The sequence below is a fragment of the Pelmatolapia mariae genome, linkage group LG9, assembly GCF_036321145.2.
Source record: "Pelmatolapia mariae isolate MD_Pm_ZW linkage group LG9, Pm_UMD_F_2, whole genome shotgun sequence".
Taxonomy (NCBI): domain Eukaryota; kingdom Metazoa; phylum Chordata; class Actinopteri; order Cichliformes; family Cichlidae; genus Pelmatolapia; species Pelmatolapia mariae.
This window is the reverse complement of record NC_086235.1, coordinates 12,908,221-12,926,667: the sequence shown is the minus strand read 5'-3', so window position 1 is coordinate 12,926,667 and position 18,447 is coordinate 12,908,221. Positions and strand designations below refer to the sequence as shown.

The window sequence follows — 18,447 nt, the reverse complement described above, 5'->3', positions numbered from 1 at the left end:
TATATATATATATATATATATATATATATATATATATATATATATATATATATATATATATATATATATATATATATATATATATATATATATATATATATATATATATATATATATATAAATAATAGGCCAAATAGTTGGAATTATGATCAACAAACAACCACAAATAAATTTAATTTGGACAAGTGAAACTCTGTAATATGGTTCCACTTAGAGCTATACTTTAGTCAGCAGTTTAGCATGCAGTGAGGAGAAAACCCATGCAAGTGAATTCATTTGTGTTTTCAGTCACTAACAAAGAAAAGAGGTTTTGAGGTCACAAGGCTGACAGACCAGGTTTGTTGCTATAACTTTAATGATTATAGTGCACTCATTTCAACATCCTTCAGTGCTTAGAATTATTGTATAAGTAGTAAAAGCCTCATATGGACTGGATTCACTGGAGAAGGCAGTAGGTAATTTAAAAAAAAAAAAAATGATAATGAAAGCAGCAGTTTCCCTATTATGTCAATGAAATGTCTGAATTTTAAAATAGGCTTGCCTATCCTTCAAGGTTAAGTCACGTTAAAGTAATAATCTGGTTATAGACATCACAGCTATTAAAAGAGTGAGACCCTGTAAAAGCTTCAATATGCTACTGCAGGTGTGTAGCCCCTTTCTCCTTTTCCCAACCACTTCTCCTTGAGCTTAATTTAAGGATCAGCAAGTTACAATTTGATTAAATTAAGAAAAACTGATTAAACTCAAAAAGCAAAATTTTGAATCTGATGCAGGTACTGATACACTGGTATACTTTTATTGGTGCCACAATTTAAACCGAATTGGCTATGAGCCCCTACTGATTATAATACCCCTATAGACACAGAATTATCAATTCATATTGAAAAGTTAGAAATGTGAGTATTGAGTTTTTCCTAGCTGATTTATAACCAATACAAATGACAAATTGCGTTAACCACATTTTCCCACCACCCCATTTAGATGACTTTGTTGATGCGCTGTTTGGAATAATGTCCTCATTTTCTACCTCGACCTGTACTGTCAATCCTGCCCAGATGAGGCTCACTATGATTAGTAATAGTATTAAAGAGGAAATGTATGCACAAACAAAAACAGTAGGAACCAGAAGAGTGCACACACTCTATGGAGGACAATACCTATATGCACACAAAACAAAAGCCCAAAACAAATAAATAAAGTATAAAACTCTGGGAAACACTGTTCCCGATAAGTTGTTCCACCTTTCAAGTGAAATATGAGAGACACTGCTCTCGATAAATACACGTATAGAAAAAACACACAATGGTAGGCAAAAACTACCGTCACTGTTTATCATTATGGAAGGCACTGCTCCCGATAATGCGGTTTCATTATGGAAGGCACTGCTCCCGATAATGCGGTTTCATTATGGAAGGCACTGCTCCCGATAATGCGGTTTCATTATGGAAGGCACTGCTCCCGATAAAATTATTAAAACTCATTAAATGCTCCAAAGTAGAGAGTGCAACATAAATGTCTCTTTGAGCTCAGAGGAATTAGTATTGTGCCTGCATTGCTTTTGTTTGTTTTTTTAAAACTTATTTGACATTCACTTTGCCACCAATTGCAGAATAAATCTCTTTGCTTGTGATAAATAAACAATTTTCCACAAACTGCAGACAATTTTTTGTTTCCTTGCCAGCTTTAGTCAGGCATTGGAAAATCTCATTAAATACAGACTTTTTTTAATCTACCAATATACAATTTTTTATACCATTAATTTCTCCCTTCTAACAGAGGGAATCCACAGATGCACTTATGTCAGTCTATTTGTGCAAGCCTGCTTTTACAGCAGCTCAACGCTAAAGGAAGAAAAAGAGGGTAGAAAGATTAAACTTTATCTGGGTCTTTTTTTCCCAGCAACATTTGGAGTCATTTCTGTAGCAGATACTGCCGTGGGTTTCGACAGTATAACCGTCATAATTATGGAAGACACTGCTTCCGATAACGTCGTATAAAAAGACAAACAACAGCTTTATAGTGGACACTGCCACTGATAAATAATTAAAAAAACAAAACAAAAAAAAACAAATACATATAAGGTCTTTTAGTGCTTTGATGGCAAGTGATCGCAGCAAGAGCTTCGAGTCTACTTGAGAGGAGGTGGATTTGTCAGTAGCATTTCATTTCTTCAAGTAATCCTTGTTCACAGTTTTCAGCTCTACATTTTAACACCGTCCTCTTCGAGATTATTTGTGGAATTGATTTGAATTCCCCTGATATCTGAGCATAAGCCTGTAACAAAGGTTGGGGTTTCTGATTAACGGCTTGTGCTTTTAAGTGCTGATATTGGAGCGCTATGATTTACCTCAAATTTACTTTCCAAAAAATACACATGCAAACACACAACTCCCACCCTCACATCTCTGCGTCCCACCAATTTAAATTTCTTCATCGAGGTCCCAGATGTTTCCCACCATGGCATTGGCACATCCCTGCAAGTTCCAGGTGGCTAAGGCCAGCTGGGTGCGGAGTTCATCCACGTCAGTAGTCTCAGCAATGGACGCCAGAGTGTGGGAGCCTCGGCCAAACAGGAGGTGACGGAAGGGAACCTCAACAGGTGAGACGTATGGAGAGAGGAGGCTGTGCTCAACCTTTAGTTAAAAAAAAAACAAAACAAAAAAAAAAAAAAACCACATTTCACATAATTAGTAACTACAGAATAGCTCTTGCTGATTTTTTCCTTGTGGTTCCAGAAAAGAATGCTAGACTAGGTGTAGAAAAAGAGTCCCAGCTTTTTATTCATTTCCATCAGCTGGGATATAAGACACCAGGACGTCACTACACAGTAACTAACAGATAAGCTACCATAAAACAATGTCGGCCACTTGTGTAGATTGCATGCATTTCCATGCCATGCATGTTTGCACGTTGCAATAAATCGATGCACCCACTTACCATTTCTTCTATCAAAATATAAAGCAAGGAACCTTAGAATATTGTGCTCAAGATTTTTTGCACAACATTTTAAGTTGGGTCAAACCACATCACTAGTTTTTTTTTTTTGTAATTAAAATACAAAATCCAGCATCTTGTAGTTTTTTGTTTTGTTTGTTTTAACTTAAAGATCTTCTGCTAAGTAACAAAATGGCATGTCTGAGCTTTTGGTAAATGACAATCTTGTGTAAACCAACATTTTCTGATGAGAGCACAGCACTGCAACACAGACACCAAGCTTCATTATGAAGCTTGGTCTGTCAGCATCTGTGACATTTATAAACTGACTGAGCTTACAATTCCATGTGGCCTTAGTTTTCCTCTTTTAGGAAAAGAGGAAAACTAGGGCCGCAGATGTTTTGCATGCTTGTCAAGCTCACAGTTGAGCTTTAGGTATTACAACTTACAAAAATTAGGAATGAGAGGGGAGAGACAAATTAGATTGAGGCTCAGCAAACCTGAACAAATGAGGGGTACTGAGAAGAAAAGTATTTTCAAAATGTATAGTTTTTTTTAAATTACAACACACGACCCAGCAGAGGTCTTGTAATACATTCATTACCGTCATGATCCTGTCGTTGAGGATTCGACAGGCTTCTTTGTCATCCAAGTTGGTGTTGGCGATGTCATTGTAGAGGTTACTGGCAGCACGCTGGAAGGAGCCTCGTGCACGGTTCAACCAGCTGGGACTCAAATCCTTCACCTTCACCAGACAAAACAAATATTCTTAATCACATGAAATTCATAAAATAGATGAAAATGAAACAAAGAGTCAGGAAGACGCCAACCTGTGAGAGCAGCCGGATGCGTTTGTACACTCCCGCCACAGCCTTGGTGAGAGTTTTGCTGTACCGGTTCACATCCAAGCTCAGCAGGTGGTCATGAACCAGGTGCAGGGCCATCTGACCAGCAAACTGCGCCGCTATCGCCGTGATCTCGTTGGTTTGATGGTTGGTTTCATAGTTAAGGCGGTCCACGGTGTCCAATTGAGTGCCATAATAAGTGTAGACCTCAGACTTAAGTGGAGAAACATACAGACAGTTAAATACACATCACTGTTTGCTTAATGTTTAAAACGACAAGCAGACTTTTTTTTTTTTTTTTTTTTTTTTTTTTAAATATATAAATGAACCACCCCTCACATTTGGTTTGATGAAGTGAAAGGAGACTGAGGGAATTCCGGAGAAAGCCAAGAAGGGATAGGCTGGGTCATCTATTGTCATCGGTCTCATTCTGCATGCAGGGAAAGAAAAAACAAAAGAAAAAAAAGAAAATTTGTTATTGTAGATGGGCAAAACAGAAAGAATCATTGGGGGGAGATGTCTCAAAGTAATCCCTGATTATCTGCTATGAAATAACTGGCTTAGAGTCATTTTTATAAGTGTTTAGACAGTTATTTCAAAGGGGCCTATTATACTTTTTTTTTGGCTCTAGTAGAACAGCTTTGTAGGACTCACACTTATTAATATTTTTTAATCTTATACAGAGCCTTTGTGTAGTCAGTTACTTCCAATTGGTTCCCCACTTTCGAACAACAGGTGGATGGGGCTTACAACCGGAATGCCTGGGATGACCATCGTTTGTTTCGTCATGTCCCAAAATAAACTGTTCACGTCAATATTTTTTCGTCGTTTTGATGGTCACTGTAGTGGCTATATTAATTTCTTAAAGATCTGTCTCTTATATTTAATATAACCACACTACAGACGGACAAGCGCCTGTTTTTATGCGTTGTCGTTAGCAACAACGACAGTAAAACCATCGTGTGTCCGCTTGCTTATTTTCCACATAAACCTTTCACAATAAAGCTCAAGATCCTGTTGAGACTTTCAAAATAAACTAAATCACATGAAAGAGTATGCAGAGTGTTTACGGATGAGAAGCAAAAAAGAGCTGTCAGGTGCTAAAAAATAAACCTTAGACTCAAACGTTAGAACAGGCCGTGTAATAAATACTTACAAAGAAAACGGCGGCCGTTAAAACTTATGTCTAAAAATGTATCGTTTCATGCATCGGTTAAAACACTCGACTCCAGGTACACGACGCCCAGCTGGAAACAAGTCGAGCTGCCCGAGATTCACAGAATTTACAGAAAATGTTAAATTTTTGTGATTTATATCGTTATCGGGACGATAGAGGTCTTATATTGGGAAATGAGATTTTGGTCATATCGCACAGCCCTAATCAATCACAGTCATTAGTCAGTTAAATATTGTCCAGGAGCCTGTTTATAGTAAATCCATTTGTCCCCTTCATATGCAAGAGTGTTCCTCTATTACTTGACTAAAGTTTTATGCACTGTGGTTCATTTCACCACACTGGTTTCCTACTTACACATTAGCGTCCCACGTTTTTCCTGCCATGTCGTACACCGTGTCAGCACCAACAGAACTCTTTACCTTTAAGAACAAGGCAGATTACAGTCAGCACAAACTATCCATTTGTACAAAATGTGTAACACTATGAATCAGTGTAATACCTCTTTCATCGTGGTCTCAAGGAGGCTGTAGAGCAGTGGACTTGCAGAAGCCATAAAGCCCCCCTTACCTTGGAAAGAAAAAAAACAACAAAAACAACGAAAAAACCCCAAAAGAGGTCAACTGACACATGCCACCATTTAAGTGCTGAGATGTCCTGCATGTGTAAATTTGTCTACATACCCATGACAACCCCGTCCAGGCTTATGTAGGTGAACACTTTTTTGTCGATAGAGGCCATATAACCCTTAAAAAGAAAAAAAAACAAACAAACAAAAAAACAAAACAGATGAGACATGTTAAAACACTATATACAGTACTATATACAGCAGGCATTTCCTTTCAAAAGGTATGCAGTTCTCACCTCAAGCCACTCTGTGGCGCCAACACTTCCATATTCTCCTGCACTCCAGCTCGCAAACACCAGGCTTCTCCTGGGCCTGAACCCATCTATAGACGACATGCATTCCAAAAGACAACACCATGATACTTCTTGCACTGCGGTCCAGTGTACCCAGTCCCACCAACTGTTGTTTGTATAGCATTTTGTTTTTATTCCTTACCATTCTCGACCATCTCATGGAAAGCCTTGGCCAGCTGTACCAGTACTGAGGTGCCAACAGTGGCTCTGGCGTAGCCGCTACCCCAGGCATCCCTCTGAGCTCCCAGTACAATGTAGCGATCTGCAGGTTCATGCACAAATCCATCTTAGTGTCACACGTCTTGGACTAAAGACTACGCAAAAGCTAAGTCACTCCAAATAAAAGTTTAGTCTTACCAGGATCATCAAATCCTTTGATCACCCCAAACACATTATGGATCTCCTTGTTCACCAGCTTGTTGTTGACCTCAACAGTGATGTTCTCAACGCCTCCCAGCCTGTAAGACACTTGCTTGAATCCACCTTTAAAACCGCTGGTTGCGTTTGGTTCAGGACCACCAATTTTCCTAAAAGAACACAAATGAAAAGTTTTAACTGTGGCAGACATATTACTGAACTCAGCAGCATGAAATTTTAGAGGTGTCTGGCAGCTTGTCCTGTTTAACTGATGCTGATGGTAAAGCCATGATCATCATGGTCATCACACAGTGGGTAAACATATGAATGTTTCTTAATCTGTAGAACACGGTTCATGTCTGCATTGATCTGTGTGTGGCCTTACTGAAGAAGTTTTACAGCAACACTGCGGGTGAGAGTCTGGGCTGGGATTTTGGGGAGACCAGATGACCGAGTTGGGGGAAACTGAGTGTGGTTAAAGGAGGGGAATCCAGGGGTGTAGGGGTCACCTGAGCCTAGATGGACCTGAAGGGGACATGAAAACACAGATTCAGGCAAAGGGGGGGGAAAAAAAAAAATCCACTATCATAACAAAACAACACTTTACTGCCTACTTGACTTATTTTACAAACTCACATGTCCATAGAGCACAGTGTCAGCTACATAATTGTAATCAGCTTCATCGGGGTAGATCAGAACAGCAGACGCCCCTCTATCTGCAGCATTGGCCACCTGAAAGAAGGAAAAAAGAAAAAAAAAAACTAAAGAATGTTGTTCCTGGAACAAAACCTGCTCGTCAGCTTCCTTAATGTAAATGCAAAGCCTTCCAAGTAAAGGCTGATCAATGTAAAAGATAAAAGTATAAGCTAAACAAGAGCAATTTAAAGAAAAACTTTGACAACCAGCTGTGAGTAACTGAACCCATTTCCTCAAAGTCGCAGCTAAATTTGAGTTACTCACAAGTAGAATTCATTTTCCTAACGCTTCACTCTGCTACCATACCTACACCATCTTCATCATGCACACATACCTGCTCTGCAAAACTGATCTTTCCAGCACGGACGAGCAGCACGCAGCCTTTTAGCTCAACCTTATTTTTAGTCACGATATCCAGGTCCTCTTTACGCCCATAGTTGCCGTACACAAGTTTGCCCTGTAAATACCAATTAATAGCAGTTAGTTAAATTAACAAGATACACAAGGTTTCTGAACAACAGTCCTAACTACAAATCTTCTGGCATTCGTGGTTTGTTTCACAGGTTTCAGAAAGTGAAACTAAGGTGGTTCTTCGCCAAAGCTTTAGGCTCACCTGAACTCTGCCTGTAGCGCTGTAGGCCAGATACCCAGCAAGGCTGAAATCTTCTGAACCAAACTGAACCTTGTTTGGATTCTGGCTGCAAAGGAGAAGGCAAGAACCTGTTAAAAATTATTTTTCTTAGACACACTTTATTTTACAGGTTTACGACATTTCAATCCATTTCTCGTCACAAACATGCATGTGTGTTCCAGTGTTTATTTAACAAATATACAACTTATATTGAAGCATTAGAAAATGTCAATGGACAAATTCAGGTGTAATTTGTAGAATTCTTTTTTTTGTTTTGATTTTGTAACTCCTCCTTTTACACTAAACAGTTTGGCGTGCAAAACTCAAATCAGGAAATCACAGAGATAGAAAGCCTCCCTCTGAATTAATGCCACAATCATTTAATTAAATAAAAAAAAAAAAAAAACAACTTATTTTTTAAAGTTGCAGGCACCTGTCTGGGATCGGCAGCTGAACATAGTGGATGTCTGTCCAGGGATCCATCTCTAGTTTCTTGAATCCATCAAAGATGCTGTTTGCCAAACTCATGTCTTCATCACTTCCTGCTGAACGCCTGGGCTTATCAAAGTCCCTGCAGAAAGGACATTTTATTTACTTTTTTGTCGGCATCTCAGTTTAGTCTTGAAATGATTGACATCTCTTTAACATGCAGTTCAAACATTTCACGTAAAAGGCACTCAAATGACTCACTGGCTTAACCAAGAACACAGTGTGCCTCGTTTTAAGCACCAGGCATCATGTTTCCATGAAACACAGGAAACGTTTTGAAAATAATGAGTGTAGTTTCACAATGACAAGTCGAAGGTGAAAATGAGTCTACATGAAAAACCCCTGCAAGTCAAAGTTCCCCCTCCACCCCCAACTTTCATTTGCAGTGAAAGCTTAATAGATGGCAAACATTAGTCCAGGCAGCCAAAGAGATCCCATCATCAGTTCTGTTAAAATTATGAAGAAGCAGGGGTATGGCAGTAGTTTGAATGAATCTTGACAACATTTAACCATCACTGACGGCACTTAAAACTCGTTTTAATGTACCCTTCTCCTCTGCACTGGAAAAAAGGATTTATAATTCACCACATTTATTTATCCATTATTTTTCCCTCAAGTCACATGTCCTAATTCGATTTAGTGTTAGGGAGAAATGTTTCTCTTTGTAATCATTTACTTTTTATTGGTTCAGCGGTAGAGTTGTTTGATGTGTGCCCATACTGATATTAAATGTGTGTTTGGTTTGAAGGTGTGTGCATATTCAGTGTACCCTAGAGTCTTTTGAAAGGCCTCTCTGGTCATTTTCTTCGCAAGAAGTTGAGAGATGTTCTTGAAGTCCATCTCAACCTCTGCAGGTTGTGCAACCGGAGTTTGTGTCACTGGTGCAACCGGAGTTTGTGTCACTGGTGCAACCGGAGTTTGTGTCACTGGTGCAACCGGAGTTTGTGTCACTGGTGCAACCGGAGTTTGTGTCACTGGTGCAACCACAGACTGCTTTCCTGCTGTCTGATTTTTCTCTGGGCTGCAGTTCAGGAACTCCACTTTAGGTTTACTGTGACTGATATAACCAACCAGATAGCCTGGAAGACACAGCACACACCATAACCGATTAAAACGTAGTACATACAAAGTACATAAAGAGAGTCAGTTTCCTTTCTGTAGACTTGGATTAGTATAAGAGGTTTTCAGAGCATAACCTACCAACGATAAATATCAGCAAGGTTCCCAGGAGCAGCCAGGCAATGGAACGCCGGCTATAATTTTGAGGTGCCGGCCTGAAGCTTGGCGAGCCCTCGGCCTCCACGTCTGTAAACTCCTCAGTGCCATCTTCAGACAGTTTGACCTCCAGATGCCTTTCTCCGTTCTCTGTGGGCTGCAGGGGGAACCTGCTGTAACGCACACTTTTAACCTGGAGAAGATCAGAGTGAAAACTATGAGAGCGACATGCTCCAGATTCAGCAGCTGCATAAGAGCAGCAAAGTAGTAACAATGCTACAGTTGTTTTTAATAAATTTATTAAAAAAAAAAAAAAAAAAAAAAAAAAAAAAGCTTGTCACTTTGCGATTGCTTCCGTTTTATCAGTTTGCTCAAGATACAAATAATGATAAAGACGTGACAATGTGCAAAATGTAGGCTGTGAACGTACCACGCCGTTAAACGCCAGTCTCATCTGATCCATCGCTCCTGGTTTTGTTGTTGTTCTAAAAACAGAATATAGGACAAAGAGGCGATGAGGCAGTGGGCAGCAAATCAAGAGAGCAGATGCAAGAGAGGAGGTGATAGCAGGCCAGGAGAGAGCACGAGAGAGGAGGGAAGGAGAAAAAAAAAAAAAAAAAAAAAAAAAAAAAAAAAGAGGACGTGCAGCAAGTCAGGTAACAGAGGAGCTATTCATGGTATTGCAGGGTGGAGTCTTTCCTCTATAAACAGGCTCAGTGAGGCAGGAAGTACACTAACTGCCTTAAAAACCATATTTTATATACAGTATAACCTTGTTTTATATACACTGTATTCTCTATCTGAGCTGTGGATCACACAGGATTTGGCTTTTCTGGTTGTGTTTTGGGGGGGGGCAAGAATGCAAATATTTGCAGGAAAGACTTGGACGATAATGGAGGAGACACAAATCCCTTAGGGGGTCAGGAAGGACATCTGATATCAAAAAAAAAAAAAAAAAAAAAAAAGCCAGCAGATCTGCAGGGGTTGTCTCCTGTGGTCCAGCACAGACAACAAGTTAACAGAAAATACGTAATTGAGCCAGTTCTCAAGTAAAATAAGGATAAAGAATAGTATTCAATTGTCTTTACTGTACCATGCAGTTTACAGCTTTGCTTGGCATCTACAAAACTGTGTCACCTTATGAATGCTGTGCTGTTTGTTGTTGAAATTTGTTTTATTAACACTATGTGGATCAAAGTGCATATAGAGTGAGAATCTGTTCAACTATATACTCTGTATAAGGGAAGAATGAGATCTGTGCAGTGCAGAATTACAGCATCTCTTCCTGCTATCCAGCCCTCTCATCTACACGATGTGGGCCTGCTTCTTAATATATTACATCCAGCAGTTAACCAGCACACCCAATGATTGGCACGATTGGTTCATACTAGCAATGTTTAATTTTCTAGTCAACTTACAGGGCAGTGATATTACAGCCAGTACTAAGGATGTAATAGTTCATGTCTCTCTGCTGGACAAACTGTACTGAAATGAAACTATGGAACATTATCATATCAGCAAACATCAGAAAAAAAGAAAAAAAAACTGTCATTGTTGGTCGACTAATATCAGTGACCAAGTTTATCACATAAAGGCACCACACAACAAAAACGTTTCATCAGTTTTTTTGGCATTTAAAAACACCAAGAACGTAACCAGGAAATATATACTGAAATAATAAGCTAAAAATATTTGTGCTATCTAAATGATGTCTGCTTCCTTGTGAGTTACCGTATTTACTAATCTTTCTATTGAAACATGCCATGTGTGGTTTACTCAAAGGAGGAAACTGCTACTGAGTCTGATGAAAAATTATCTGATTCAAGGCAGATTTCCCCATGTGTCACGTCCTTTGAAGACATTTTGTCAGCCTGCAGATAATACAAGTACTTCCTGCTGCAGTGTATCTTACAGCCAGCAAGTAACGTAGTTTAATTCAATGATCTTCAAATAAATCCTCCCTCCATTAAGGATAAGGCTTACATACTTTTATAAAACATTACCAGAGCAAGCAGGTATGAAGCAAGAGTTTTAACCCTGGTTTTGTATGTTCATGTTCTGTTCTTTTGTATACTTCATCTGTTTATATGTTGTATACTCGTTGTTTGTCCAAGAAAGTTAATTTAAAAAAAAAAAAAAGTTATAAAGCAAGAAGCCGTTGGGGAGTGGTTCCTGAAGGTTACATCATGTACCAGCTCCAAGTGAACTTACACTTGCAGGCCCAATCTTAATAATAACGCATTCTGCGTAAAAGTATTACATATATGTTTTACGGCTAACTATAACAGGAAAACATGGTGGCAAGAGAGTGCATTGAAAAGCCAGGTGACATTGCACACTATTAAGCTAATTAGCAAAACGTTCGTTTAGCACATATTCTGGGTCATTGCTTCACAGGAATCGAATGAAACGCACTGCAGCTAAAGAAAAGGCTTTCTTTTCAAAATTAAAATATATTCGCGAATGATTGATTAATATAAGACCAAAGCGAGGACTCTCACCTTCTCCACGCTCCACAACGTCCGCCTCTTCACTGATAAGATTCCTTCCCTTATAAAGCTGTGTCACTTCCGGGTCGTCTGTTAACGCACATGCGCAGAGCCTGTGATTTGATGGTTTTTTTAGTTGTTTGGGGGTTGTTGTTTTTTTTACGTATGTTTAATAAGTTTGGATAAAGAAAACATTAAACAGAGCTTTTCTGCCTCCAAAAATTACACCTTTAAAATATAACTTTGTGATACTAATAAATGTATATGTATTTTTTTCACATTAATTTTTTTAAATTGCATGACATGGTAATAGTACATGAGCTACACAAAAATGTAATAATTAAATAATTATCTTAATAATTAAATTCACATAAATCCAGGTTTATCTTTTGCGGTATCTCCATTAGAAATAATGTTATATGCCACTGCTATTATTTTATTTTACAGCCCATTTATGGAGCAACATCTATACTATTTTACTTTTTACGTCTATTGACATTATATTTGTGTTAACCTTGCGACAGACTGGTGACCTGTCCAGGGTCATATAACCCTCCACGGTGTCCAGGGACAACCCTCACTAGGGTTTAAATACCTGGGACTCCCCCATTTACCATAATTAAAGAATTACAATGTATTTATGTATTTTAACAAGTAACAATTGGACCCTTAGAAGACGTTTGTACTTAATAGCTTTCCACAGTTTTATTTGTCCATTACTTTTAAAAGGTTGTGGCTATTTTTCTTTTAATCTTGTGCAGTGTAGCACTTGTAGTACATTACAAAACAAACTTCTGATGAAACGTCATTATTTTAATGCACTTTAAAATTTCCTTGATTAAATTTTTAAAATTAAATTAACATATAAAAAGTACATTTATGTTATTGAAAACCATTGAGGAAATTCTTTATCTTGCCATTGTTAGCAGTGCCGAGAAATATGCTTTGTTAACTGGGTGGAGTTTGAAATAATAAACCTGGATTGTTGAGGCAGGCTTCACATACCACCTGACACTAATGCTTCTGTGAATAATGACTGAATTGTTGGCATGCTCTGTTCCTTCATTTTTTTTTTTTTTTTTTAATCAAATGCCTTTTGTAGTCTACTTCCTTTTACCAAAACAAGCAGGACAGGAGGAACAAAATACTGAACAAGCACACATTTATAATTACGCCTCATTACTAACAACCACCCACTATAATACAAATGAATGGGAAATCATGCTGCTGTACACACCCATCTGTAGAAGACACTTACAGTAACTTTAGCTCATTCTGTGATGTGAATACTGTGATGTATCCATGTGATGTGGTTAATGCTGGCCTGAGAAGACATTTCAGTCATTGACAATTGTTTCTTCTCACTGAAACAGATCTAATTAGATCTGTAACATCAAAAAGATCTTTTCTAGTCATGTTGTACCAAGAGAATCTTTAAAACCTCTAGAACTCCAAAACATTGTAAATGAAAAGCCCATATACTTCTGCCCCTTCTTATTGGCTGAATGCTTCAATTGCTTGACTGGTATTTTCATGAATGTAAAAAAACAAAAACAGGGAGGAAAAGCTACCTTTTAACAGGAAGAAATGTCAGACAGAGCTAGGTTCAGGAAGGGGCAGCCATTTGTCATTAACAGTTGAGGGTGACAGATTATTTCATTGCTTTATTGTTCTGGAAGTTTTTCAATCAGAATAAAATGGCTGTTTACATGTGGTGAGGGCTTAAAGAGACAGGAACTTGGTAAACAGCTTCTTTAGGCTGATATCTCTATTTAACACAATGATAAAGGTTTGTGTGCTGAGACGTTTTGGAGGTTTTTTATATTAAGCTTAAAAAAATGTTTACATTTTATTTCATGTTTTAAGTATTTTTTTATATGATTTGATGTATATTTTATACATGTAGTTTTAGCATCTATTTAAATTAACTTAATTTAGAGCATTCTTGAAGATAACTACCCAAGTAAGTGCCAAGAGATATTTCTTAGATGGCTGCTGAGCAACTTGCTTTTCAGCAAACTTTTCTTCTTTTCTTCTTCTAGAAATCCTTCCCGCAGTATTAGGAACTCTCGTTATGTATGTGTTTCTACATTTACAGTAGAGGGTAAACTATAACTAAGGCTGAGTCCATCATGTAATACCAACCTTCTGCCAGATGGGGTCACCTTAGTGCTTTGTGATAAATTATTTTTCTCTGGAGGATAATAACCACCATCTCTGATGATAAAACAATTCTTCATCCTTAAAGCAGCAGCATCAATGTGTGTGAGAAAACATCCCGTTGACACTGAGAAGGTAGAAGCTAACAGTGTTGCATTATGTTGATGTCTGTTATGGCATTAAATTTGTGACATTTCAACTCCCACTGTGACTATGGTTCATTAAATGACACCATAAAAAACAAAAAAACAAATAAACATTAACATTGATTTAAATTATTTAAGTGGTGTAATAGAATTAAAATAGAAACGTGGGAGACTGAAGACGTAATCAAGTCGTTTGTGAAAATAAAGGTTCTTCTTTTTGATAACGATATTGAATTAGTTAATTAATTAAACTCTGTATTGCCATTTAGCATAAAAGTAATAAAAAGGTCAAAAGTCAAAATCATAGGCAACTTCATTGTCAATTCTGAAATATGTACAAAACATACACACGGCTGAAACATCATTTCCCCCTTACTAGCATGTGCAAGTCAAAGCTTATCATCGAGTTACGAGAGTATGAAATGTAGATATGAACATAAATATCTGTAAAGTATGAGTTATGTCATTAAAAAGCTACTTAAATTATCAAAATTAAACTACTTAGTATGCAGAATAATCTCTGCCAATGCTATATTTATATATGTAAATGTTATTTTCTCCTGCTCCCTTTTTCACAAGGGGTTGCCACAGGGCTTAGCTCTGCATATTTGAATTGGCAGATTTTTTTTAAACCAGATGCCCTTCCTGAATGAATCATTATTAATGATGTATAAATATGAATGCATTTCAGTCCTACAGTCCCACATAACATAGGGCAACGGCATTAGTCAGCATATCAAATGCATTTGAGAAGAGCTTTTGTATTTGATGCTTTTTGTTGTATTTAAACTAAACATGTAATATTTAAGAATCCTTACTTTTTTCAAAATGTGTGATTTATTTATAAAGGTTGGGAATAATTAGAAAAATTAGTTGCTTTGAAATTGTAAATATGAATGACATTTTTTGACTTGAAAGATATGCAGTAACCCTGACAACAATATTGTCAAGTCAATATGGGAAACAGCTAATAACATGTTGTTTAAGTACTACATTCTTTCCACATTATGATTTAATAACACAAGAAGACATAAAAATAAAGCAAATCAATCAACAAATAAATCCTCAACTGATAAAATAAAGACATGAATGCACTTTTAAAAGAATATCTTGCCTTTCCAGAAATTAGATTTTTATTTATTTATTTATTTTTTTGCCAACAGATAAAGCAACATGATACAACTCTAATATCTGTTCGCTAGATATAAAGATGAAGAAGAGCCTGGGAACAATTAGCTTAGCTTAACAACAACAGCTTGAGAAAACAGCTTACCTGGTTCTGACTAATGATTGAAAATCAGCACCTTTAATTTAGATAGGTTAGTGCTGTCTTTTAAGAAGTCAGGAAGTAACACAGTTTGAACACTAATAGTACAATTTCAGTTTCCCGAGTTTTAGGTCCCGAAGTGTATTAGTGCGTTGTTTAGCCCTCCTCTATTAATGGAGAGGATAAAGGAGGCTCTTTAACTCTTTTTATTAAAACACAGGTTAAAATCATGTGATAATCATCAGTACAATTTTGACAAAGAGGTCAAGAACAGTTTCTTATAGCTCAAAATAACCTCTAGACTAAAATCCTTTTTTAAACCACACAGCTCTAGTAAATGTTATGCATGCTTTTGTTACATCTTACTGGATTACTCTGACACATTATGTACTGGAATTCGTCAATTAGCTTTCGCTCATCTGCAATTAGTCTAAAATGTGGCAGCTAGGTTACTGATGGAATAAACAAGATAGATCATCCATCCATCCATCCATCCATCCATCCATCCATCCATCTTCTTCCGCTTTATCCGGGGCCGGGTCGCGGGGGCAGCAGCCTAAGCAGAGAAGCCCAGACCTCTCTCTCCCCAGCCACCTCCTGTAGCTTATCCGGGGGAACACCAAGGCATTCCCAGGCCAGCCGAGAGATATAATCTCTCCAGTGTGTCCTGGGTCTGCCCCAGGGCCTCCTCCCGGTGGGACATGCCCGGAACACCTCACCCAGGAGGCACCCAGGAGGCATCCTTGTCAGATGCCTGAACCACCTCAGCTGCCTTCTTTCGATGTGGAGGAGCAGCGGCTCTACTCTGAGCCCCTCCTGGATGGCTGAACTTCTCACCCTATCTCTAAGGGTGAGAAGTTCACCCTTAGAGATAGGGCTGAGGAAGCTCATTTCCGCCGCTTGTATCCGCGATCTCGTTCTTTCGGTCACTACCCACAGCTCGTGGCCATAGGTGAGGGTAGGGACGTAGATCGACTGGTAAATTGAGAGCTTCGCTTTTACACTCAGCTCTCTCTTCACCACAACGGACCGGTGCAGCGTCCCCATCACTGCGGCCGCAGCACCAATCTGTCTGTCGATCTCCGGCTCCCTTCTTCCATCACTCGTGAACAACACCCCGAGATACTTGAACTCCTCAACTTGGGGCAGGAACTCATCCCCGACCCGGAGTGGGCACTCCACCCTTTTCTGGCTGAGAACCATGGCCTCAGATTTGGAGGTGCTGATCCTCATTCCCGCTGCTTCACACTCGGCTGCGAACCGTTCCAGTGCGAGCTGGAGGCCATCACCCGAAGAAGCCAACAGAACCACATCACCCGCGAAAAGCAGAGATGAGATTCTGAGGTCACCGAAGTGAAAGCCCTCCGCCACTTGGCTGCGCCTAAAAAAATCCTGTCCATAAAAATTATGAACAGAATCGGTGACAAAGGGCAGCCCTGGCGGAGCCCATCACCCGCCGGAAACAAGTCCGACTTATTGCCGGCAATGCTCTTGCAACGGTTGTATAGGGATTGAATGGCCCGTAGCAATGGGCCAGACACCCCATACTCCCGTAGCACCTCCCACAGGACACCCCGAGGGACACGGTCAAATGTCTTCTCCAAGTCCACAAAACACATGTAGACTGGTTGGGCAAACTCCCATGCGCCCTCAAGTATCGTTGAGAGGATAAAGAGCTGGTCCAGTGTTCCGCGACCAGGACAAAAACCGCATTGTTCCTCCTGTACCTGAGGTTCGACTAGCGGATGAAGTCTCCTTTCCAGCACCCTGGCATAGACTTTCCCAGGGAGGCTGAGGAGTGTGATTCCCCTGTAATTGGAACACACCCTCCGGTCTCCCTTCTTAAAGATGGGGCCCCATGGACTAAGGCCTGGCCACCAGACGCTCGCCCTCGGGCACCCTCCCCAGGCCTGGCTCCAGGTCGGGGCCCCGGTAACCCTATCCCGGGCAGGGTAAACTGTTCTCTCGATGTTTTCCTCGTAAGGGTCTTCTGAATCACTCTTTGTCTTAGATCACATTACTCCAATGTTGACAGACTTGCACTGGCTCCCTGTTACAGAATCCAGTTTAAATTAGCACTGTCTGAATGTAAAGTCTTAACTGGTCTTGAACATGCATCTGTGGTAGAAATGCCATGACTGTCCTTAAATCTAAGCTAAAGGCACACTGTTCTTCTGAAGCTGATCTCTGTGGTTGGAGGATAGGTTGTTGCTGTGTTATTTTATGTAAATTGTTTGAATGTGCATCAATATTTTAAAACTTTTTTTTTCTTTTTACTGTAAGTGCTTTGGTTTTAAATCTGCTACCTTTTTAACAATGTGGCAGATTTTTTTTGCAAGATTGTTTTGGTATAGGTACAACATACCAAACAAGTACATAAGGAGAACTCATTGGCTCTGCCCCCCACAGGCTTTCAGATGTTTTCCAATCACATTAAAGTGGCCTTGTACAAAGAGGTGGGGCTTAAAGAGAGAGGAACTTGTTAAGCAGCTTGTTTCAGGTTCACGGATAGCTACTCTGCCGGATTCTGGAATAGAAAAGAGAAAAGAGCATAAGTGTCTTTTTTCCCCTGTCTTTGAAGCTAAGCTAAGCTAATCTAATGTTGGCTGGTGCTTCATGGTTGTCATGGTGATGGCAGTAAATTTGTAGCATTCTCATCCAACCCTTGGCCAGAAACACTGAATCTGAAGATTAATTTGGTGTCTTACACACAACAGGAGTGTTGTATTGTTTTCTTTTATACTTAATAATATATCACAGGCCACTCTAGTTTACAGCAGATAGAAGCTTGCAGCACTGTATCCACAAAATCCCTCACACATGCAAGTCAAGGTCAGACAACTATCCCTGGCGTCATGAACACCTGAGATGCGTTGACAAATATAGGCTATCTACATTCATGTGAACGCCATTTCTGCACCGTACTACAATTTATCATATCAGATCTCCTTTGTTGTCAGTAGAGCAGCTTGTTCTGTCAATGTATGCTAACTAAGTCGCAGCTGATTGTGAGAAAAAATGCTGGTCTCTTTCTGTCCAATATCTGCTGCATCATTTCATCGCCCTCTTTCTGCTGCTGCCAGCACATTCTCCCCTACATGTGGTTTGATCCAGAGAGGACAA

At 39.2% G+C, this 18,447-nt stretch overlaps 1 protein-coding gene across 1 annotated transcript; it reads right to left on the bottom strand.

Annotated features, from left to right (window-relative positions):
- Positions 1 to 132: 132 nt before the first annotated feature.
- Positions 133 to 11,826, bottom strand: tfr1b (transferrin receptor 1b). Its single transcript, XM_063483944.1, has 19 exons — positions 11,764 to 11,826; positions 9,693 to 9,747; positions 9,248 to 9,455; positions 8,817 to 9,126; positions 7,992 to 8,129; positions 7,541 to 7,625; positions 7,262 to 7,384; positions 6,868 to 6,963; positions 6,617 to 6,756; positions 6,232 to 6,401; positions 6,017 to 6,136; positions 5,818 to 5,903; positions 5,637 to 5,700; positions 5,456 to 5,523; positions 5,311 to 5,375; positions 4,119 to 4,209; positions 3,765 to 3,992; positions 3,539 to 3,679; positions 133 to 2,633 (listed from the first exon to the last, which is right to left on the bottom strand). The coding sequence occupies exons 2-19, from the start codon at positions 9,723 to 9,725 to the stop codon at positions 2,421 to 2,423; spliced, it is 2,379 nt and encodes a 792-aa protein (XP_063340014.1). The 5' UTR covers positions 9,726 to 9,747; positions 11,764 to 11,826; the 3' UTR covers positions 133 to 2,420.
- Positions 11,827 to 18,447: the final 6,621 nt, after the last annotated feature.